Consider the following 23425-nt stretch of genomic DNA (forward strand, 5'->3'; position numbering starts at 1 on the left):
GCCTCCTCGCCTCTCGGCTCCTCGCGAGCAGCCCCGTCCGCTGACGAGCGGTGGCGGGGGAAAATCTAGGGAAAACATGCCTGTCCCCAACCGGACATGACGTCATTAAATGTCACGTGACCTATGACGTCACGCGTATGACGTCATATTTTTTTGACCAATCAGCGTTTCCAGCCTGCCGTCCCGCAAACGCTTGTGGTGCGACAGGTCCTCCCAGGCCTGTTGTACGCTGACGACATCGTGCTGGTGGCGGGCTCGGAACCAGGCCTCCAGAAGCTGCTGGATATCTGCACCGCACATGCAGGGCAGCTGGGTCTCCAATTCAGTGCACGGGAGAGCGCAGTGCTGTGCTGGTCCCGTGCCCCGACGGGCGTGGAGCCGAAGCTGTTGCTACAGGGACGTGAGCTACCGTGGGCGCATTCCTACAGATACCTTGGAATAGAGCTCACGACACAGCGGGCGTACCTGGAGCTGTATGAGAGTGGCCTCCGCGCGAAGGCGCTTCGGAACCAATGTGTCCTGAGAGCCAAGGCGCTATGGTCACTCAACAGACTGGAAATACTGCGCACCATTTGGAAGGCGGTGATGGTGCCGGGACTGACTTATGCGAACGCGGTGCTATGTGTCTCATCGGGGACCCGTGAATTTCTGGAGCGACGACAGAGAGAGGTGGGACGGCGGGCTCTGGGTGCCCACCGTACGTCCCCAAACGAGGCCGTGCAGGGAGACGTGGGGTGGTCCACCTTCGAGGCACGGGAGGCGACGGCGAAGCTCAATTTCGAGATGCGCTCGTGGACGCTTGGGGAAGAACGCTGGGCCCATAAAGTACAGCGGTGTCTGCTGTACTCTGGTATGTGCACGCGCTGGAAGAGGAGGGTACGAGCGTTGGGGAGCAAATACGGTGTGCCACTACCTACGATCACAGACACCGAGGGCACCTGCTGGAGAAAAGGGAAGGTGCGGCAACGTGTAGTGGCGACGGAGACAGCGCTGTGGCAGACCAATGCAGAAGCCAAGCCAGCTCTCGGATTGTATTCTGCGCACAAGCGAGAGATTGCGCAGGAGCGCTTCTACGACAACTCCCTTGGCAGTGCCCTACTCTTCGAGGCTCGGGCGGGAGTGCTGCGCACTAAGAAGTGGCAAGCCCGGATTGCCGGCCAGGACAATGCGGTCTTCTTGTGCACGATGTGTGGACAGGAAGAGGAGACGATCGAGCATGTGGTGCTGTCATGTCGATCGCTCCACCCCTGCCAACCGAGTGGATGTACCCTTCCGCAGGCGCTAGGTTTTGACACAGGGCAACCGGCAGAGGGCGGTGCGGGCGACAGTGAAATGAACAACCAGGAAGCCATTACCAAGACCAGGGCGGTCGAAACAACAAAGCGCCGCCTTGAAAATTGGAGTGGATTGAAGCGTTAGGTGGTGGTGATAACACGGCGGGACAGTCTTCGCCGTAGCGTCACAAAGTTGGCTAGGACGTTCGTGTAATGTCCGCCCGTTACAAAGGGATAAGCCCCAAGTCCAATCCAATCCAATCGAATGTATTCAATCCAATCCGATCCGATCGTGGAATTGTATTGGCGTTTTGCAGTGTCAGTTTAAGTTCGCTGCAAAATTAATTTATTTCCGTCTTTATTGTTTCAAAGTTACGCTGTGTAAGTTAATGAAACACTTACGCTTACCACGGTTTGACCCTCGGCGACTGCGATCAGCGAGTCGAGCTACGTAGGCTCGATGTGCCCCACACAGAGGACTCCATCCTCCGTGCAGCGAAGAGCCCCGCCACCACAAGAGATGCCCGGAACGAAGCGTAGTTTTTCGCTTCGAACGACATGTGAGCGTCATCGCCGGGACGCCACGACAGCTTCCTCAAACCACAGTTCATGTCCAACTCAAGTGTACGCGTCTGGGGACAAGGGTACGGCGATAACCAACCAGCGAAAAGGTAGCCTGTCAGAAAACCCAACACAGCCGTGTGAAAATCTAAAGCATTGAATTTCCTGCAAACTGGGCAGCGTTTCTTATGATGTTAAACGCTTAAAATATACGGTGTCTCTTCAACTATGGGTGCCAACTAAGTGCGACAGTCTGAACTTGCACGCCACAAATACGATGTCGAAGCACTAGCTGTGGCAGTCGTTTGGTCGCGGATAGGATGGAAACGAAAGAGTGGAAGCACTGGCCTTAAATGAGCTAATTTAAAGGTTGAGATGTTGGGAGCTTCGTTCTCATTGGAACAACGATAGAAACGGGGCGTAGCAGTACCTTCGACACTGGGCACATGGATGGATGGATGATAATGGCTTTAGCCTTTGGGCAATTTCCTCGCTGGCGTCCCAGAACCCTCCTCGCAGCGCCGCCCTTCCTCCTCCGCTCCCCTCCTCCTGTTCTCTTTCTTCCTTGTTCTCTTTTTTTCTTTCACGGCTGTTGTGCTCTTCGGTCTATTCCTCCGGCGAGTCTGCCTCCGCGCACCGCCGCCGCGAATCTGCGCGTCTTCTGGACCGCGGCCTGGGGCCCTATTCTCGATATTCACATTCGCCTGTCGGCGCCATATTGCCTCTCTGATTGGCTGTCAGAAGTGTCAATCGCCGTCAATGGGCGTGTCAATCAGGGTCGGTTACGCGAGCACTTTTCGCGGTGACGTCGATTTGACGTGGCATTGAAAATGCATTTTCGTAGCGCTATTCTTGGTGCCCGGCTGGTACATATATGTGATTGTGAAGGGAAAAGAAGCTACAAGCGGTCCGTGCGAGAGCACTTGCGCTCGACTTGCCAATTCGGAGAAAATAGCTGCACACCGGAAATGGCAACTTCCTAAAATCTGATTGGTTGGAACAATATCACGTAAATCACGTGATAGGCACACATTTTGGAGTGATGTCAGAATGACGTTTCATCACGTTTACGTTGTGCCGCCATTGCAAAAAATGGCTGAAATTCGCCGCCATCATTTCGCCCGGCGAAGGTACCCGAATCATGCAAATGAGTTAGTGAAATGCTGATTTATACGGCGTTAGGTAGCCGCATTTTAATGGGTATTTATTTCAAGACAAAACTAAGCTTACAAAAGTCTTGTTTTGATTGCACAATGTAATGATATCGCGTTGTAAGAGCTCATCTGAAATAAGCAACCCTCGAGAGCGTTAATAGTGAAGGCTTAAGCGTACAGCCGCATGGGGGCGCTACCTGCTCTCCCGTTGCAAACCCTTCGCTCGCGGTGAGAAATCATCCGTCCGTGCGGTTAGTGAAGCGCGAAAATTGCTCGAATGGCGGTGCCGGCGCTGCGATTTGCTGCTCCTTGCATTCATTCGTCGTTTGTTAAACCCTAGAAGTGGGAAAGGTGAGCGACTTTCGAGGTCACCGCGATGCTTTCGAGTTGTCTCTGACTAGACAGCTCGTCTGTGCAATCATCTGACGAAGCATATATGTGGTGGCTATGCAAGGATGCATTGCGGCGAGAAGGAGTGCCGAACTGTCGAGCTCTGAGGGACGATCGCCAGCTGTGAAACGTCGCTGAACGGATGGGCTTTGCCTCGCGTGATGAGCGGATGACACGAGAGGTGTTCGCGCGGCCGAGCAACAAACTCCAGGAATGTGTCGGGCTTCTTGACGAGACATCCGTGTGTGTGTAGCATCATTCTCATTCCTTTCGCATCCATGCTGGAGATGACTTTAAAACAAGAATCCGAAATTTGTATTCGGCACTTCGCGTTGCTTTTTTCATACTGTGTTTCAGTTTTTGCACACAGCGCCAAGTTGAGAAAACAAAGCCTAGCATGCTAGTACGTTGATCGATTTCTTTGTGTTTGGTGTTGATGAATGTGAAAGGCAGCATCGGTGAAATCAGCTGAAAGGCGTCGTTTCCTTAAGTGTGAAAAAAAAAAAAATGCGTGACATTGTAAAAGAATACTATAACCTGTCTTAAGCATTATTAATGAAGCACACTAAAGTGATTTCGCTATTCAAGCTGAAATTTTCATAACAGTGTTACATCATCAGTTACGCAGCAGTCACGTGGAAATTACCGTAGGAGGGTGGAAAAAATTATTTCTCTAAGGGCACACGGAAAACAAATATATATGAGTCTTGTACATTTTATTTACAGGTGTGGTGTTCCTGCCGGTGAAGGTTCCAGCTCACAAGAATCTGTGCGGGATCCATCCATGACCCATTTATGTGCAGTCTCTCTCCATGTGCTGCCCGCATGGAAATCGTTAAACTGGTGAGCACGTGCTTAGTGTGTTGTGGCAGGCATGAAGGGATAGCATGTTTGCCTGCAGTAAGATTGCATGCGGCTAATGATATCTGTCTGCATTTATATATAGTTTATTGAGCAAGGAAGAACAGTGTAAATAGAACCACATGTAAATTAATCATGTCTGTACTTTTCAGGTGACAGTGGAGATAGGTGTGGGTGACACGCAGTGTTGTTCTCTGGCTTTGGATTTCTCTTAGTGACCGCAATGTCAAGGTAGCCTCATTTCAATTGGTGCAAAATGAAAAAGCATGCATATACTAAAAAACTCATGGTAGTCATAAACAGTTGAACTTGTGCCCTTCCTAGCAGTGCATTCTGTGGTGGTTTTCTTGAGTATAAAAAGTGTGTATTAATTATTTGTATCCATCAGTTTGGGAAATGTGTCATCAAGTACCTCTAGCTATATGGCAACACTTCGTTTTGATACTAATGATTGATTTTGCAGTCAGCGTATTTTACATTTGTGCGTAAAACTAGACAATAGTTGAACTTGAGGCTTCAACAATTTCTCATATTTGGAAACGCAATGTCTAGCTCGTTGGAAGATTTCAGTGCACAGCGTTGATTAATGTGCAGGTGATGGTTTGCATCTTATGCAGATGTGGTGGACTACTCTCACCGTGGGGTCTCGTGTGCTCGGGAGCCATGATGCCAGATTCATCTTCGCTCACCCCTCGGCTGGACTGGCTGCCTAGCTGGGTGGTGATACCGGGTTCCTGAACGATTACATGAGGTGTCTGCAAAGGTGTCATGGTCATGGTACGCCATGGTCAAGAGTTCTCTGCAAAGGTCAGCGGAGCTTGCACTGTGCAACACAACATATTCATCCACACTCAGCTGCAGGACCATGACACCACTGGCAGGTGGTGATAACAGAAGGAGCACCAACATCTACAGCAGGGAGGAGGACAAAGCACCATTTGGATTCTACCTGACAGACAGGAAGTGCATGATCAGCAGCTGCTTTCGAGAATTGCACTCACTGCCGTGATTGTCATGTGTAGCTATGCCACAAGTAATCAGCATACATTTGCTCTGCTTCAAGTTTGATAGCATACTGCCAGGAAGCTGATGAAGTCTTCATCATTTTGGTGCTGTTCTTTGAATAGGACCATATTGGTGATATCCATGACAGTAGAAATCATTTTTGTCTGGTGCTGCAGTTTTGTGTGAGTCAGGAAGTGCCCCAAGTGTTTTCAGCCTACCGTCTGCCAACTTGCTGAGTGCATGCTTCAACACATGCTTTGGTGATTGTGAAGAAGTGCCATCCCTTCGTGTTGTGCCTCCCTACGTGTTCTGCTTGTACACAACGCACATTTTATTTGGTGCTTAAGTTCAGTGAAGGACAGGAAAGCACCAAAATGTTTTCCTTCCAGCACCTGGGTGTTGACTGGACATGCTTTCACCAATGCATTGTTTGCTTTGGTGTTTGTTGAGAGCCAGCAGTCCACAACATGCTCAACATACAGCATGGTCGCTGTGTCTCTAGTCATTTACAACATCTGTTCTTCAGGGTGCAATACGTCTTGTGTGGCACTGTTTGTGTGATGAGATCACAACATGCTTTGCCTCATGGTATTTGGTTGCCTCTGTCTGCTTGCTTTTGACTGCTTCTTTCACATGCTGCACGTAGTTATACAGCAGTGAACTATTTTGCCTGAAGGAAAAGTCATGTAATTGTTTCACGGTCAATTTCCCAGATGAAAATGCAAGGCCTGGCCAGCGTTCTGACACGTGTACCCATTCCCATCTTCTAGCTGAAATTTGTACCCCTGACGAAAACCTACAAATTGTACATTAATTCAGTTGAAGGTAACTGGAAGTATAAATTATGCAGCTGGACATAATTTGTGTTTCAATAATAAAGCTCTAAGCGCTGGCATTTTGTCCTTCTTTTGTGTTGTCTTTCACTGCGCTGTTTTTCCAATTCGTAAAACATGTATCAACCAGCCCATATTTGCCCTCTTCTGGAACTCCAAATGGCATTTTGTAGCTGGAAGGGCATGATTCGGTTCAATAAGTTAGCTGGAAATGGATCATAATAGTAGTAGTAGTAGTAAACGCTATTGATTTTTCTGGGTTACACAGCCGGTCTTCCCAGGTTCGGGATCTTTTTCTCTTTCCAGGATTTGAGGTCCAAGATCTTTTTCTGTGCTGGGCTATTAACCTTGAATGCAACCTTGAATGGAAGGTCACTGCCCACCTGTCCTCCCAGTGAAACTGTGTTAGATCCCATTTTCATTGACTCATCCCCTTGCACTTTTCATTCATATAAGTTGGGGTTGCTGTTTGGTCATTTTAAGACAAATCCTAGACAACCTGTTTACCCTCTGCACCCTTAGTGTGACTGGACCGTATCAGTGTCCGTGCTGCCATTTTTCTGTTTAGCAAAGGTGGCTACTTCAGCTGGCTACTTAAGTTTGCAAACTAGGCAACACTAATGTGCATGTACACCACTGTCAAACGGTTATGAAAGATGAGTCTGTCCCAAAAAAATTCTTATCTTTGTAGACGAGACATATTCGTCAATGTGTATTGTTGCACTAGGTAATGATTCGCAGTTAGGCTGCATAATGAATTCTAGGATGCATGAAGTTCAGTGATGGAAATAAATTATTTTGCCAATAATGGCTTCCACAAACTTTTCACTCTGCATGTAAAAGACACCTCACTTTTTTTGAGCAAATTGCAACACCTAAGAGGCAATGCAACTTGTCTCGCTCCCCAAAAATGTAGGGGCACACTTAAGCTCAGCATTCATGGGTATCACACAACAGTGTTCATGGCTCCCTGCAGCGGTTTCTCTTCACACACACAGTCACTGTTCTTCATTCATGTTCACACATTTATCAGAGTTGCCTTAGCACAGGTTCCCAATTCTTGTCTTTGAACTCTTCCACACTGCAGTTCACCTATGTAATGTTATTGTAATTAGTTTCTCACTAATTGGCACATCTCTAGTTCACTGCAGTAATTACATTGCTAGGCTTCAAATTAAGCCAACAGCACCCACACATCACTCCCCCCCCTTTGTACCTCAGCAAAGTCAATGTGCGTACACGGTCTAGTTGGTAGCGTGCCTGGCTGGCGATCCAGGGGTCATGGGTTTCAAGGCAGAAAGAAATTTATTAATTTTCTGTACGTAAAATCTATTATTTTATAAAGTGAAGTAGTTTCAGACGTGTGCTGACGTTTGATTCAGATTACAAATCCTCTTTTCAGTGACTTTCACTGTGGACATCCACGCGTGAAGCTTGTCTTTTGACGCAATGCCGGCTGGATAACACTGGGTTTTCTGCTGAATGGCAGCCTCTCTCCTTGACAGTGGTGTGTGCAGGCTTTCCGTACCTTTCTTTTCTGGCTGCACATGGCACCCAATAACTTCTTAGCACTAATTGCGATGCCATCACATACCATACAGCACTAATAATATTACCTGGTGGTAGTCGGAAAAAAAAATTATTCTTATAGTGTGAAAAAAGAATAGCAGCCTGTTTCCACCTGACTTGGTTTGGTTTCATACTTCTGCTAGAACTTTCAGAGAAATTAGCCAGCAAAGCTGTACAAGACGGTAATTTTTCAGGGAGCTTAAATTTTATGCACAGGCACTTGCAATGACTCCAATTTCATCAACATTTTGCAACCTGTTCTATCATTATATTGGTGGTGAATAGCTTGTGTTCATTTATTTAACACTCTCCTCGTGGAAACTCTGAATCAGACTTGCTTACCATTTTTCAAGCTGCCTTAATCATGCTCAAAAAAACAATTTACCCTCCATGTGCACACACCACTAGGCATTTTAAGTGTTCTGTTTTTTTTTTTTCATGCAGTGGAGTGTAATACATACATAGAGGGGAGAAATCTCCAACCTGTCACTTATGCTCGAGCACCAGAGCGGATTTTAAACGCTCATATCAGGCTTGCCCAAACAAACCGAAACCTCCTTTCCAAGGGGTGGAATCACAGGAGCGATGGGAGGCTTCTCTGCGCAGCTCACAGGCAGAGCTTCAGCTTTGCATCATGGCCTGGGCCTTGAAGGTTGCTGCAGCCAAACAGTGCCTGGTCACCTAAAGTGGCCTGAGGGCCGTCGCCGACCTCTTCAACACCCCTTCACTAACCCTCACCTGATCCACTGAAGTGGGACTAATAAAGTTATTACCAACCAAGGGCTGTAATAGCCTTCCTGCCAACGCACTTCACCATGGTAATTTTGAACTGCTTCTTTGAACAAATAATCTCTGAGCTGTACACAAGCTTTGTTCTCAGTACAGGTAGGCCCTTTGTTATTGGAATGTGGTAATCTACTGTTGCAGAGCAACTTCGATTAGTCCTCAGTGTCCTTTCAGACATTTGCCGACATTTCAGCACCTACATCTGGTATGGTGCCCTTAACTGAACTGTAGATATCATATTTTGAGTGTACATAGAGGGTTGTCTTTTTTAGTTCACAGTAAAGGAAGGTACTTTGAGAGTGAACGCATTTCATTGAGCATTACTCTCCTGCAGTGCGCAATAGTGGCATCACAGGGTCTTTATTGCATCAGTGTATGGTGTAAATGTTGCCTAACGGCATTGTGATCCACCCCTCAAAGAAAACCAACAATGGCCCTGATATGTATGTGGTCAGGAGTGTGCACAGAGGGAAAGTCATGCACTTGCACATCAGGCTAGAAACATGACTGAGGCCTCTTGTAGATTGCTCGTGGCGTGCACAGGGCTTGCCAAAACCAATCCACATCATCCAATGTTATCATGCTGCATTAAGAGACCTTTTGCTAGAATACCACTGCTTGTCTGTGATGCTGCCTCCCTCAAATACTGTGGGTCATGTTAGCCTTGCATTTATTGCCCCCTTTGTGTGTTATCTTGCTGCTGTGCATGCTTGTGCTTTTCTTGTTGTGTTGCTGTTCTTCCTTCTTAACTCACCGTTGTTTTTATTATCCTTCAGCTCCTTGACCTGACCCAGAGCCATGTTCAGGCTTAATATGACATGCGCACTAGATAATATGCGTGTATGTGCATGATATGATAATAACTTGCATGCACGTTAAAGAACCCCAGGTGGTCGAAATTTCCGGAGCCCTTCACAACGGCGTCTCTCATAGCCTAGGCTGAGTCGCTTTGGGACGTTAAACCCCAATAAACCAAACCGATAACTTGCATGAAGCAAATAAAGCAAGTGTCTTGCACACTGCATTACCTGTTTGTGATGTGGCATCACACTCCACCTTCATTATCCCCCTCTATATTCGTCCCGTTCCCCAATGTTGAGTAGCATATGTGAAGATATCTTTTTCCAGCCGACTTCACCTTTCTTGACATCACACGTTGCCCTCTTACAAGGAATCTTGCTGCATTGAAAGGAGCTGCCTGGTGCTGCTGTGGATGCATTACTGTTGTCCTACAGCAAAGGAATTGTAGGGATGGGCATGACAAATTTTGTTTCACCTCTCACATTTTGGTGCGTACTTGCATCACACGAGTGGTGTACCTGCCTATATGCCCTTGGTAAGTGCTGTGTGCTCATTGTTAGACAGAATTAACGAGATTGAGGGCCTTTTCAAACATTGAAATCAAATAGCATTATTGAAAGCCTTTTTTTATTTGAATGAAATTATGTACCTGGCACTCTATGCCATGCATTCGTGAGGTGCTTTTATATAAAGTCCGTGAAGTCTGCTTGCAGGCAGGCTTAGTTAATGTCCACAAAGCAAAAGATGAGTGCCATGTCCTATTGAGATTAAGTGAAACGCCAACACTGTGAAATACATGCTTCTGTTGACAGTGGACTTTTAGCTTTGTCTGTTTTTCTTTAAGTACTGGCGGGAAACAATATCTCCCTATTTTGCTTTCGCATTTGACGCTTTTGATAATAAGACGTACGCGCTCATAGCGTTGCACTTGACGCGATTCGCAGTCGCGTTTCGTGCGCGGCCGCTTGCAAACGTAACCAAGGGTAGTGTTAAGGTCTATGCACCTGAAGAAGTGACACGGTGAGGTAAAGCTTTCCAACGCCACTGACGCGTTGAGATTACGATCGAGAGCCAGCCGTTTCTCCGCCAATTCCTCTCCCCGTGACGCTGATCGCATCTCACAAGTACGGAGACGCGACACGCTACGCGATGGCTTCGGGCAATAAGCGTTCGCTTCATGCAGCACAATTACGGCTAAACTCTTATTTCCGTGACGACCGGCCACAGGGTCTTTAGCGTCGCATTCAGCACCATCACTGTGCGGCGAGTACGCCGAGACCGCCGCCGCAACGCAATTCACCGTCCATCTCTACGGCGCTACTTTGCTAACTCCCCTTCGCGCCGCAACTCGGCGGTGTTTTTTGTACTTGGCGCCAAGTAGCAGACGACACCGTTTATTTTTTTGTCATACTTTTTTCTTTATTCTTCAATGTCGTCATTACATTCTGCTGTTACGCATTTTCGGACCGCCCCGATTTACACGTCACGGGTACGCCCCGCTCATGGCGGATTGGCGAATATCGAGAATCGGGCCCCTGAAGAACCCCAGGCGCCCGATTCTCGATATTCGCCAATCCGCCATGAGCGGGGCGTACCCGTGACGTGTGAATCGGGGCGGTCCGAAAATGCGTAACAGCAGAATGTAATGACGACATTGAAGAATAAAGAAAAAAGTATGACAAAAAAATAAACGGTGTCGTCTGCTACTTGGCGCCAAGTACAAAAAACACCGCTGAGTTGCGGCGCGAAGGGGCGAAGGTGAGTTAGCAAAGTAGCGCCGTAGAGATGGACGGTGAATTGCGTTGCGGCGGCGGTCTCGGCGTACTCGCCGCACAGTGATGGTGCTGAATGCGACGCTAAAGACCCTGTGGCCGGTCGTCACGGAAATAAGAGTTTAGCGGTAATTGTGCTGCATGAAGCGAACGCTTATTGCCCGAAGCCATCGCGTAGCGTGTCGCGTCTCCGTACTTGTGAGATGCGATCAGCGTCACGGGGAGAGGAATTGGCGGAGAAACGGCTGGCTCTCGATCGTAATCTCAACGCGTCAGTGGCGTTGGAAAGCTTTACCTCACCGTGTCACTTCTTCAGGTGCATAGACCTTAACACTAGCTACCCTTGGTTACGTTTGCAAGCGGCCGCGCACGAAACGCGACTGCGAATCGCGTCAAGTGCAACGCTATGAGCGCGTACGTCTTATTATCAAAAGCATCAAATGCGAAAGCAAAATAGGGAGATATTGTTTCCCGCCAGTACTTAAAGAAAAACAGACAAAGCTAAAAGTCCACTGTCAACAGAAGCATGTATTTCACAGTGTTGGCGTTTCACTTAATCTCAATAGGACATGGCACTCATCTTTTGCTTTGTGAACATTAACTAAGCCTGCCTGCAAGCAGACTTCACGGACTTTATATAAAAGCACCTCACGAATGCATGGCATAGAGTGGCAGGTACATAATTTCATTCAAATAAAAAAAGGCTTTCAATAATGCTATTTGATTTCAATGTTTGAAAAGGCCCTCAATCTCGTTAATTCTGTCTAACAATGAGCACACAGCACTTACCAAGGGCATATAGGCAGGTACACCACTCGTGTGATGCAAGTACGCACCAAAATGTGAGAGGTGAAACAAAATTTGTCATGCCCATCCCTACAATTCCTTTGCTGTAGGACAACAGTAATGCATCCACAGCAGCACCAGGCAGCTCCTTTCAATGCAGCAAGATTCCTTGTAAGAGGGCAATGTGTGATGTCAAGAAAGGTGAAGTCGGCTGGAAAAAGATATCTTCACATATGCTACTCAACATTGGGGAACGGGACGAATATAGAGGGGGATAATGAAGGTGGAGTGTGATGCCACATCACAAACAGGTAATGCAGTGTGCAAGACACTTGCTTTATTTGCTTCATGCAAGTTATCGGTTTGGTTTATTGGGGTTTAACGTCCCAAAGCGACTCAGCCTAGGCTATGAGAGACGCCGTTGTGAAGGGCTCCGGAAATTTCGACCACCTGGGGTTCTTTAACGTGCATGCAAGTTATTATCATATCATGCACATACACGCGTATTATCTAGTGCGCATGTCATATTAAGCCTGAACATGGCTCTGGGTCAGGTCAAGGAGCTGAAGGATAATAAAAACAACGGTGAGTTAAGAAGGAAGAACAGCAACACAACAAGAAAAGCACAAGCATGCACAGCAGCAAGATAACACACAAAGGGGGCAATAAATGCAAGGCTAACATGACCCACAGTATTTGAGGGAGGCAGCATCACAGACAAGCAGTGGTATTCTAGCAAAAGGTCTCTTAATGCAGCATGATAACATTGGATGATGTGGATTGGTTTTGGCAAGCCCTGTGCACGCCACGAGCAATCTACAAGAGGCCTCAGTCATGTTTCTAGCCTGATGTGCAAGTGCATGACTTTCCCTCTGTGCACACTCCTGACCACATACATATCAGGGCCATTGTTGGTTTTCTTTGAGGGGTGGATCACAATGCCGTTAGGCAACATTTACACCATACACTGATGCAATAAAGACCCTGTGATGCCACTATTGCGCACTGCAGGAGAGTAATGCTCAATGAAATGCGTTCACTCTCAAAGTACCTTCCTTTACTGTGAACTAAAATAGACAACCCTCTATGTACACTCAAAATATGATATCTACAGTTCAGTGAAGGGCACCATACCAGATGTAGGTGCTGAAATGTCGGCAAATGTCTGAAAGGACACTGAGGACTAATCGAAGTTGCTCTGCAACAGTAGATTACCACATTCCAATAACAAAGGGCCTACCTGTACTGAGAACAAAGCTTGTGTACAGCTCAGAGATTATTTGTTCAAAGAAGCAGTTCAAAATTACCATGGTGAAGTGCGTTGGCAGGAAGGCTATTACAGCCCTTGGTTGGTAATAACTTTATTAGTCCCACTTCAGTGGATCAGGTGAGGGTTAGTGAAGGGTTGTTGAAGAGGTCGGCGACGGCCCTCAGGCCACTTTAGGTGACCAGGCACTGTTTGGCTGCAGCAACCTTCAAGGCCCAGGCCATGATGCAAAGCTGAAGCTCTGCCTGTGAGCTGCGCAGAGAAGCCTCCCATCACTCCTGTGATTCCACCCCTTGGAAAGGAGGTTTCGGTTTGTTTGGGCAAGCCTGATATGAGCGTTTAAAATCCGCTCTGGTGCTCGAGCATAAGTGACAGGTTGGAGATTTCTCCCCTCTATGTATGTATTACACTCCACTGCATGAAAAAAAAAAACAGAACACTTAAAATGCCTAGTGGTGTGTGCACATGGAGGGTAAATTGTTTTTCTGAGCATGATTAAGGCAGCTTGAAAAATGGTAAGCAAGTCTGATTCAGAGTTTCCACGAGGAGAGTGTTAAATAAATGAACAGAAGCTATTCACCACCAATATAATGATAGAACAGGTTGCAAAATGTTGATAAAATTGGAGTCATTGCAAGTGCCTGTGCATAAAATTTAAGCTCCCTGAAAAATTACCGTCTTGTACAGCTTTGCTGGCTAATTTCTCTGAAAGTTCTAGCAGAAGTATGAAACCAAACCAAGTCAGGTGGAAACAGGCTGCTATTCTTTTTTCACACTATAAGAATAATTATTTTTTCCGACTACCACCAGGTAATATTATTAGTGCTGTATGGTGTGTGATGGCATCGCAATTAGTGCTAAGAAGTTATTGGGTGCCATGTGCAGCCAGAAAAGAAAGGTACGGAAAGCCTGCACACACCACTGTCAAGAAGAGAGGCTGCCATTCAGCAGAAAACCCAGTGTTATCCAGCCGGCATTGCGTCAAAAGACAAGCTTCACGCGTGGATGTCCACAGTGAAAGTCACTGAAAAGAGGATTTGTAATCTGAATCAAACGTCAGCACACGTCTGAAACTACTTCACTTTATAAAATAATAGATTTTACGTACAGAAAATTAATAAATTTCTTTCTGCCTTGAAACCCATGACCCCTGGATCGCCAGCCAGGCACGCTACCAACTAGACCGTGTAGGCACATTGACTTTGCTGAGGTACAAAGGGGGGGGAGTGATGTGTGGGTGCTGTTGGCTTAATTTGAAGCCTAGCAATGTAATTACTGCAGTGAACTAGAGATGTGCCAATTAGTGAGAAACTAATTACAATAACATTACATAGGTGAACTGCAGTGTGGAAGAGTTCAAAGACAAGAATTGGGAACCTGTGCTGAGGCAACTCTGATAAATGTGTGAACATGAATGAAGAACAGTGACTGTGTGTGTGAAGAGAAACCGCTGCAGGGAGCCATGAACACTGTTGTGTGATACCCATGAATGCTGAGCTTAAGTGTGCCCCTACATTTTTGGGGAGCGAGACAAGTTGCATTGCCTCTTAGGTGTTGCAATTTGCTCAAAAAAAGTGAGGTGTCTTTTACATGCAGAGTGAGAAGTTTGTGGAAGCCATTATTGGCAAAATAATTTATTTCCATCACTGAACTTCATGCATCCTAGAAATCATTATGCAGCCTAACTGCGAATCATTACCTAGTGCAACAATACACATTGACGAATATGTCTCGTCTACAAAGATAAGAATTTTTTTGGGACAGACTCATCTTTCATAACCGTTTGACAGTGGTGTACATGCACATTAGTGTTGCCTAGTTTGCAAACTTAAGTAGCCAGCTGAAGTAGTCACCTTTGCTAAACAGAAAAATGGCAGCACGGACACTGATACGGTCCAGTCACACTAAGGGTGCAGAGGGTAAACAGGTTGTCTAGGATTTGTCTTAAAATGACCAAACAGCAACCCCAACTTATATGAGTGAAAAGTGCAAGGGGATGAGTCAATGAAAATGGGATCTAACACAGTTTCACTGGGAGGACAGGTGGGCAGTGACCTTCCATTCAAGGTTGCATTCAAGGTTGATAGCCCAGCACAGAAAAAGATCTTGGACCTCAAATCCTGGAAAGACAAAAAGATCCCGAACCTGGGAAGACCGGCTGTGTAACCCAGAAAAATCAATAGCGTTTACTACTACTACTACTATTATGATCCATTTCCAGCTAACTTATTGAACCGAATCATGCCCTTCGAGCTACAAAATGCCATTTGGAGTTCCAGAAGAGGGCAAATATGGGCTGGTTGATACATGTTTTACGAATTGGAAAAACAGCGCAGTGAAAGACAACACAAAAGAAGGACAAAATGCCAGCGCTTAGAGCTTTATTATTGAAACACAAATTATGTCCAGCTGCATAATTTATACTTCCAGTTACCTTCAACTGAATTAATGTACAATTTGTAGGTTTTCGTCAGGGGTACAAATTTCAGCTAGAAGATGGGAATGGGTACACGTGTCAGAACGCTGGCCAGGCCTTGCATTTTCATCTGGGAAATTGACCGTGAAACAATTACATGACTTTTCCTTCAGGAAAAATAGTTCACTGCTGTATAACTACGTGCAGCATGTGAAAGAAGCAGTCAAAAGCAAGCAGACAGAGGCAACCAAATGCCATGAGGCAAAGCATGTTGTGATCTCATCACACAAACAGTGCCACACAAGACGTATTGCACCCTGAAGAACAGATGTTGTAAATGACTAGAGACACAGCGACCATGCTGTATGTTGAGCATGTTGTGGACTGCTGGCTCTCAACAAACACCAAAGCAAACAATGCATTGGTGAAAGCATGTCCAGTCAACACCCAGGTGCTGGAAGGAAAACATTTTGGTGCTTTCCTGTCCTTCACTGAACTTAAGCACCAAATAAAATGTGCGTTGTGTACAAGCAGAACACGTAGGGAGGCACAACACGAAGGGATGGCACTTCTTCACAATCACCAAAGCATGTGTTGAAGCATGCACTCAGCAAGTTGGCAGACGGTAGGCTGAAAACACTTGGGGCACTTCCTGACTCACACAAAACTGCAGCACCAGACAAAAATGATTTCTACTGTCATGGATATCACCAATATGGTCCTATTCAAAGAACAGCACCAAAATGATGAAGACTTCATCAGCTTCCTGGCAGTATGCTATCAAACTTGAAGCAGAGCAAATGTATGCTGATTACTTGTGGCATAGCTACACATGACAATCACGGCAGTGAGTGCAATTCTCGAAAGCAGCTGCTGATCATGCACTTCCTGTCTGTCAGGTAGAATCCAAATGGTGCTGTGTCCTCCTCCCTGCTGTAGATGTTGGTGCTCCTTCTGTTATCACCACCTGCCAGTGGTGTCATGGTCCTGCAGCTGAGTGTGGATGAATATGTTGTGTTGCACAGTGCAAGCTCCGCTGACCTTTGCAGAGAACTCTTGACCATGGCGTACCATGACCATGACACCTTTGCAGACACCTCATGTAATCGTTCAGGAACCCGGTATCACCACCCAGCTAGGCAGCCAGTCCAGCCGAGGGGTGAGCGAAGATGAATCTGGCATCATGGCTCCCGAGCACACGAGACCCCACGGTGAGAGTAGTCCACCACATCTGCATAAGATGCAAACCATCACCTGCACATTAATCAACGCTGTGCACTGAAATCTTCCAACGAGCTAGACATTGCGTTTCCAAATATGAGAAATTGTTGAAGCCTCAAGTTCAACTATTGTCTAGTTTTACGCACAAATGTAAAATACGCTGACTGCAAAATCAATCATTAGTATCAAAACGAAGTGTTGCCATATAGCTAGAGGTACTTGATGACACATTTCCCAAACTGACGGATACAAATAATTAATACACACTTTTTATACTCAAGAAAACCACCACAGAATGCACTGCAAGGAAGGGCACAAGTTCAACTGTTTATGACTACCATGAGTTTTTTAGTATATGCATGCTTTTTCATTTTGCACCAATTGAAATGAGGCTACCTTGACATTGCGGTCACTAAGAGAAATCCAAAGCCAGAGAACAACACTGCGTGTCACCTACACCTATCTCCACTGTCACCTGAAAAGTACAGACATGATTAATTTACATGTGGTTCTATTTACACTTCCTTGCTCAATAAACTATATATAAATGCAGACAGATATCATTAGCCGCACGCAATCTTACTGCAGGCAAACATGCTATCCCTTCATGCCTGCCACAACACACTAAGCACGTGCTCACCAGTTTAACGATTTCCATGCGGGCAGCACATGGAGAGAGACTGCACATAAATGGGTCATGGATGGATCCCGCACAGATTCTTGTGAGCTGGAACCTTCACCGGCAGGAACACCACACCTGTAAATAAAATGTACAAGACTCATATATATTTGTTTTCCGTGTGCCCTTAGAGAAATAATTTTTTCCACCCTCCTACGGTAATTTCCACGTGACTGCTGCGTAACTGATGATGTAACACTGTTATGAAAATTTCAGCTTGAATAGCGAAATCACTTTAGTGTGCTTCATTAATAATGCTTAAGACAGGTTATAGTATTCTTTTACAATGTCACGCATTTTTTTTTTTTTTTCACACTTAAGGAAACGACGCCTTTCAGCTGATTTCACCGATGCTGCCTTTCACATTCATCAACACCAAACACAAAGAAATCGATCAACGTACTAGCATGCTAGGCTTTGTTTTCTCAACTTGGCGCTGTGTGCAAAAACTGAAACACAGTATGAAAAAAGCAACGCGAAGTGCCGAATACAAATTTCGGATTCTTGTTTTAAAGTCATCTCCAGCATGGATGCGAAAGGAATGAGAATGATGCTACACACACACGGATGTCTCGTCAAGAAGCCCGACACATTCCTGGAGTTTGTTGCTCGGCCGCGCGAACACCTCTCGTGTCATCCGCTCATCACGCGAGGCAAAGCCCATCCGTTCAGCGACGTTTCACAGCTGGCGATCGTCCCTCAGAGCTCGACAGTTCGGCACTGCTTCTCGCCGCAATGCATCCTTGCATAGCCACCACATATATGCCTCGTCAGATGATTGCACAGACGAGCTGTCTAGTCAGAGACAACTCGAAAGCATCGCGGTGACCTCGAAAGTCGCTCACCTTACCCACTTCTAGGGTTTAACAAACGACGAATGAATGCAAGGAGCAGCAAATCGCAGCGCCGGCACCGCCATTCGAGCAATTTTCGCGCTTCACTAACCGCACGGACGGATGATTTCTCACCGCGAGCGAAGGGTTTGCAACGGGAGAGCAGTTAGCGCCCCCATGCGGCTGTACGCTTAAGCCTTCACTATTAACGCTCTCGAGGGTTGCTTTTTTCAGATGAGCTCTTACAACGCGATATCATTACATTGTGCAATCAAAACAAGACTTTTGTAAGCTTAGTTTTGTCTTGAAATAAATACCCGTTAAAATGCGGCTACCTAACGCCGTATAAATCAGCATTTCACTAACTCATTTGCATGATTCGGGTACCTTTCGCCGGGCGAAATGATGGCGGCGAATTTCAGCCATTTTTTGCAATGGCGGCACAACGTAAACGTGATGAAACGTCATTCTGACATCACTCCAAAATGTGTGCCTATCACGTGATTTACGTGATATTGTTCCAACCAATCAGATTTTAGGAAGTTGCCATTTCCGGTGTGCAGCTATTTTCTCCGAATTGGCAAGTCGAGCGCAAGTGCTCTCGCACGGACCGCTTGTAGTTTCTTTTCCCTTCACAATCACATATATGTACCAGCCGGGCACCAAGAATAGCGCTACGAAAATGCATTTTCAATGCCACGTCAAATCGACGTCACCGCGAAAAGTGCTCGCGTAACCGACCCTGATTGACACGCCCATTGACGGCGATTGACACTTCTGACAGCCAATCAGAGAGGCAATATGGCGCCGACAGGCGAATGTGAATATCGAGAATAGGGCCCCGGGTTTGTAGTTGTCGCCAATGTGCAGCATGCGCTATGGTGAGGGACGGAGCGGGGGGTGCGTATTCCCTTCGTTTGTCTCGGTAATACGAGAGAATATCACGGAAGGAGAGTGCGCGGGCCGCGGGCTAACGGACCGTCGTGTGAATCGCCCTTTAACGCCATTTTAAGTACGTGCGCAGTCGCCTTCTTTGCGCGAGGAACGTGCCGGCCACACAAATGGCTCCGCGAGCCGGCCGCCCTAGAAGCTCGCCAGCAGCAGAACAGGTGTGAAAGAAAATACGAGCAGAATCGCTTTATTAAGGCGAAAGCCTTTAATGCCTCATACTGTCGTGAGCAGGGAATGCTAGCAAGTGTGTTCGAGTTCCGGCGAAGAAAAAAAAACTTTATTGAGACTGGGAATCGAACCAGCTGGGGCGTTTGGCACTTCAAGCGTAGTCGCTGCCATTCCGCCACGAACACGGTTTGAGCAAGAATAAAGGCAGATCTAATGAACACGCGGGTTTCGTGAGTGAAATAAAACAAATGAAAAAAATTGAGAGTATGAAAATAAACAAAAATATATGAAATTAGATCATAAAACGCGAAAAGGCACATCTAGTGAACGCACGGGTTTCGTGAGTGAAATAAAACAAATAAAAAATGCAAATATGAAAAGAAACAAAATATTAAAGAAATTAAACTATAAAACATGAAAAATATTAAAGAACACAGACCGCGTGGTCCAGAAGACGCGCAGATTCGCGGCGGCGGTGCGCGGAGGCAGACTCGCCTGAGGAATAGAGTCAATAGTAGGGTCCCTAGAAATACTATCAATAGACCGAAGAGCGCAACAGCCGTGAAAGAAAAAAAGAGAAGGGAGAAAAAAAGGAGGAGGAGGGGCGGCACTGCGAGGAGGGTTCTGGGACGCCAGCGAGGAAATTGCCAGCCTTTGTACCGGGCGGTAGCTTTCGCCACCACGGAAGGGCACTGTTGCTTGCTACTGTGGATGTGCTTGATGGTTTGATTAATCCGTGATCAAGATATAGCTCGCGCTGCAGGTTGTTTGTTGTTTCCCGCTCGTATATATATTGTGTCGTATGGTTTCAGTATACACGATTCTGCCATGGGCACACTGTCACGGATCTCCCCGAGAACGCTCGGGCCGAAAGAATGGACTAGGCGACAGGTTACCTACACAGACGCACATTTAATACACCCTACGCAACACAAACCGTAGCACACAAAACTAACTATCAAAGCTAGCCGCCGCGGTGGCTCAGTGGCTATGGTGCTCGGCTGCTGTCCCGAAAGACGCGGGTTCGATCCCGGCCGCGGCGGTTGAATTTCTTTGGAGGAGAAATTCGAGGCCTGTGTACTGTGCGATGTCAGTTGTGGGATATAAGATATCCCTCGCCGCCCCGCACCGAGTCACGAGACGAGAGCGCCCGCCACAGGGAATGGGGAGAGGAGGGCACCCGGCAACTCTCCTCACCCTCAGCTCGGACGTGACGTCACGCCTACGCTCTGGCGTCTTAGGGACGGGTGAACGACCCCTCTTGATTGCAACAAGTTGCTCAAGAGGGAGGTAATGTCGTAGGGGTTAAAAGGCGAAGTTCGCGCGGGAAGAGGGGACTCGCCCTCTCTTCTCGCCGCGGTGTTACTGCCGCTCTGACCCTGCCGACCCCCGTCCTGCCCGTGCCCTCCCGGATTATTCAACGCCGGTCGACGACGACCTGGTAAGCTGCTGAACCATCTATTATCGGATAGAACATTCTTCCGCAGTGTGCTTTGCCTTGCGCTAGGTTAATAAACGGTTTCCTAGCGTACTCTGTTCGTTGCCTACTTCGTCCGAACCCGCCGTGGCTGTGACTCTGCGCCACGGGTTGGGGACACGAGAACGCCCGCGCATAGCTGGCACGGAAGCGCGCCTTCCCGGCCGGCTGCTCGCGGGTGACCCCATATCTTGGCACCCGAACGTGGGGCGAACTAGGCAGTGAGCAGTGTACTTTGTTGGAGCGAACGACTTTCGACGCGCTAACAAAGGATGGCAGCTGATAGGCCTGACTTCCAGTCTTTGTTCATGCTGTCAGAGCTAGCGGCACAGAGCCAGGGCTCCCTACTTGACTTGCCTTTGGAAGGCGTAAATCTTGAGTGTTCCACGCGGAATAGCCGAGTTGCATTCCCGGGCGCGTCGGGAGGACTTAGGCCTGGTACGGAGGGCACCACATCGGGCACCTCGCCGCTCCGTGGTGCAAACAATAGGGCACCTACGCCTCATTGTTCGACGCCATCAGCGGCTGCGCCCAACTCCGGGGGCGTTAGTCCGCAGTCATCCGAGGTACTCTTGCAGAACGCGATGCAAGTTATGCAGAGCTTAGCGGGTATGTTGCAAAACAATTTGCAAGCCCCGGCCCAGGCACCCCGTCTTAGGATAGACGTACCTACCTACACGGGGTACCACGACAGAACAGGGGCTAATGAGTACCTCGACCGTCTGCTGCATTATCAGCAAGCGACAGGAATTGCAGACGCCGAACTGCTCGCGCGTGTTGTGCCTGTCTCTTTGACGGAGCAAGCGGCCCGCTGGTACCGACTAACCGGTAACCGAGCGAGGACAATGGAGGAGTTTAGCGCAAGCTTCCGCGACGAATTCCTCCCCGCAAACTACGAGTGGCGTTTGAGGAGAGAGCTGGAACTCCGCACCCAGCACCCTGACGAGTCTTTGTTAGAGTACGTCCGAGCGATGGACGAACTGTATCGCCTCGCTGACCCTCGCGCCACAAACACGGAGAAAGTTGAGCGTGTCACACGACAAGCGCACCCGACTTTCGCGGCCTACCTGAGAGGAGGCAGGTTTAGAGACCTGGACGAGCTAGCAGCTGAGGCGAAGCGCATTCAGGGAGACATCCTCTCTGCGCGAGCGTATCGGCCGCCGCCACCTGCATCGCAGTCACTTGAGCCTCGCTGCGCGTGGAATGGCAGCTCAGCGCGTAGTCCGTCTAGAGCTGAAGCGACAGCACAGTTTGCTGACGAGAGTGTCCCGAGGGGTTGGGAATTGTCCGACCGCGCTTTGGACCCATTCAGCTACGCGCTGCGAACAGCACACGCTGCCGCAGAGCGGAACACCTGTAGCCGAGATCGCGAGGCCTACACGCGGCCGCACGAGCGGCCCCCACCGTCCGCACCGCGAGATCGAGATCGAAACGACCGACCGGAACGTGGCGACCAGCGCCTAGCCCGTCGGAGCCCGAGCAACCGCTGCTACAGGTGTGACCAACCGGGCCACTTCGCCCGCGACTGTGGCCGCCTCCCCGCCCGTGACCAAACACAGTCGGGAAACGGCTACAGCCGCCGGTGATCGACCTTCGATCCCGCGCGGCTTACACAGAGAACCCCGGTTTATTAGCGCCTTTGGCATGTCGCGTAGGAAGTTCTGTTGACTTGCCAGCGCCGTTCATCGAGCTAACGATAGCTCGAAAGAAATTCACCGCGTTGCTCGACACAGGGGCAAGCGCTTCTTTGTTCGGTGACGAAGTGCTAAACCATCTCCGCCAGAACAAAATCCGGTTGAGAGAGTGCGATACCACTTTTCGCCTCGCGAGCGGCACAGCGCAATCCAGCGGTGCAGCTAGGATAGTGGTTCGCTGGGAAAGACGCGTGCGGCGACAACGCCTCGTTCATCTTCCCTGTTTATCCGTTCCTGTAATTCTTGGGCGAGACTTCCTAGCCAAGACAGGTATTGTGATAGACATAGCCAGCGGAGGCTATCGAGAGCGCACCACCGGCGCCTTGAAGCTTTTTGCAAAAGCGCCCGCGGCCTCGCAGTCAATTACGGCTCCGAACGCGGAGCTAGCGGGGAGTGACCGTGGAAAATCACCCCCGCCGGCCCGGAAACAAGCATGCGGGCGGACAGTCGCCGCTGAGAGAGGGCCCACAGAGAATGTTGTCGCGGTAGAAAGCTGTTCTACCGTGCCAGTGAGGGCAATGCACCCTTTGTTGTCGGAGGTGAACAGCGTATCGGAAAGGGAGAAGGCACGTTTGTCATCTCTCCTCTACGAATTCAACGCGACATTCACAGACCGGCCTGGCCTGACTACACTAGTAAGGCACAGAATAGACACGGGTGATGCATTGCCTTGGAAGTGCAATCCTAGACCAATCAGCTTGGCTAAGAGAAAAGCACTGGACGGCGCCTTAGACGAACTTATCGATACTGGCGTTGTTGAGAGGTCTGACAGCCCTTGGGGCTTCCCGGTAGTCTTAGTCCCAAAGAAAGACGATACATATCGGCTTTGCGTGGACTACCGCAGACTGAATGAGGTTACGAGGAAGGATGCGTACCCTCTACCAACCATTTCTTCTCTAGTGTCCAACCTAGGTGGGGCGAAGTACT

General features: G+C 48.1%; 1 protein-coding gene and 1 long non-coding RNA gene across 4 annotated transcripts; one reads left to right on the forward strand and one right to left on the reverse strand.

Moving 5' to 3' along the window:
- Nucleotides 1-229: 229 nt before the first annotated feature.
- On the forward strand, nt 230-6890 carry LOC149349140 (uncharacterized). The gene is made up of 3 exons (XM_089578102.1): nt 230-1945; nt 4106-4222; nt 4858-6890. The coding sequence occupies exon 1, from the start codon at nt 586-588 to the stop codon at nt 1417-1419; it is 834 nt and encodes a 277-aa protein (XP_089434228.1). The 5' UTR covers nt 230-585; the 3' UTR covers nt 1420-1945; nt 4106-4222; nt 4858-6890.
- An 8526-nt stretch (nt 6891-15416) lies between these two features.
- LOC149349141 (uncharacterized) lies at nt 15417-18814 on the reverse strand. 3 transcript variants are annotated; one of them, XR_016289965.1, is made up of 4 exons: nt 17937-18401; nt 17337-17453; nt 16517-16706; nt 15417-16462 (listed from the first exon to the last, which is right to left on the reverse strand). It is a non-coding gene; the product is annotated as an uncharacterized LOC149349141 (long non-coding RNA). The 3 variants fall into 3 exon arrangements; XR_016289966.1 differs by lacking the exon at nt 17937-18401 and adding an exon at nt 18575-18814 and having other exon boundaries at nt 15417-16706; XR_016289967.1 differs by having other exon boundaries at nt 15417-16706; nt 17941-18408.
- Between the last annotated feature and the right edge of the window lie 4611 nt (nt 18815-23425).

The sequence above is a fragment of the Amblyomma mixtum genome, chromosome 3, assembly GCF_055824585.1.
Source record: "Amblyomma mixtum isolate Tamu chromosome 3, ASM5582458v1, whole genome shotgun sequence".
In the NCBI taxonomy this organism is placed as follows: Eukaryota; Metazoa; Arthropoda; class Arachnida; order Ixodida; family Ixodidae; genus Amblyomma; species Amblyomma mixtum.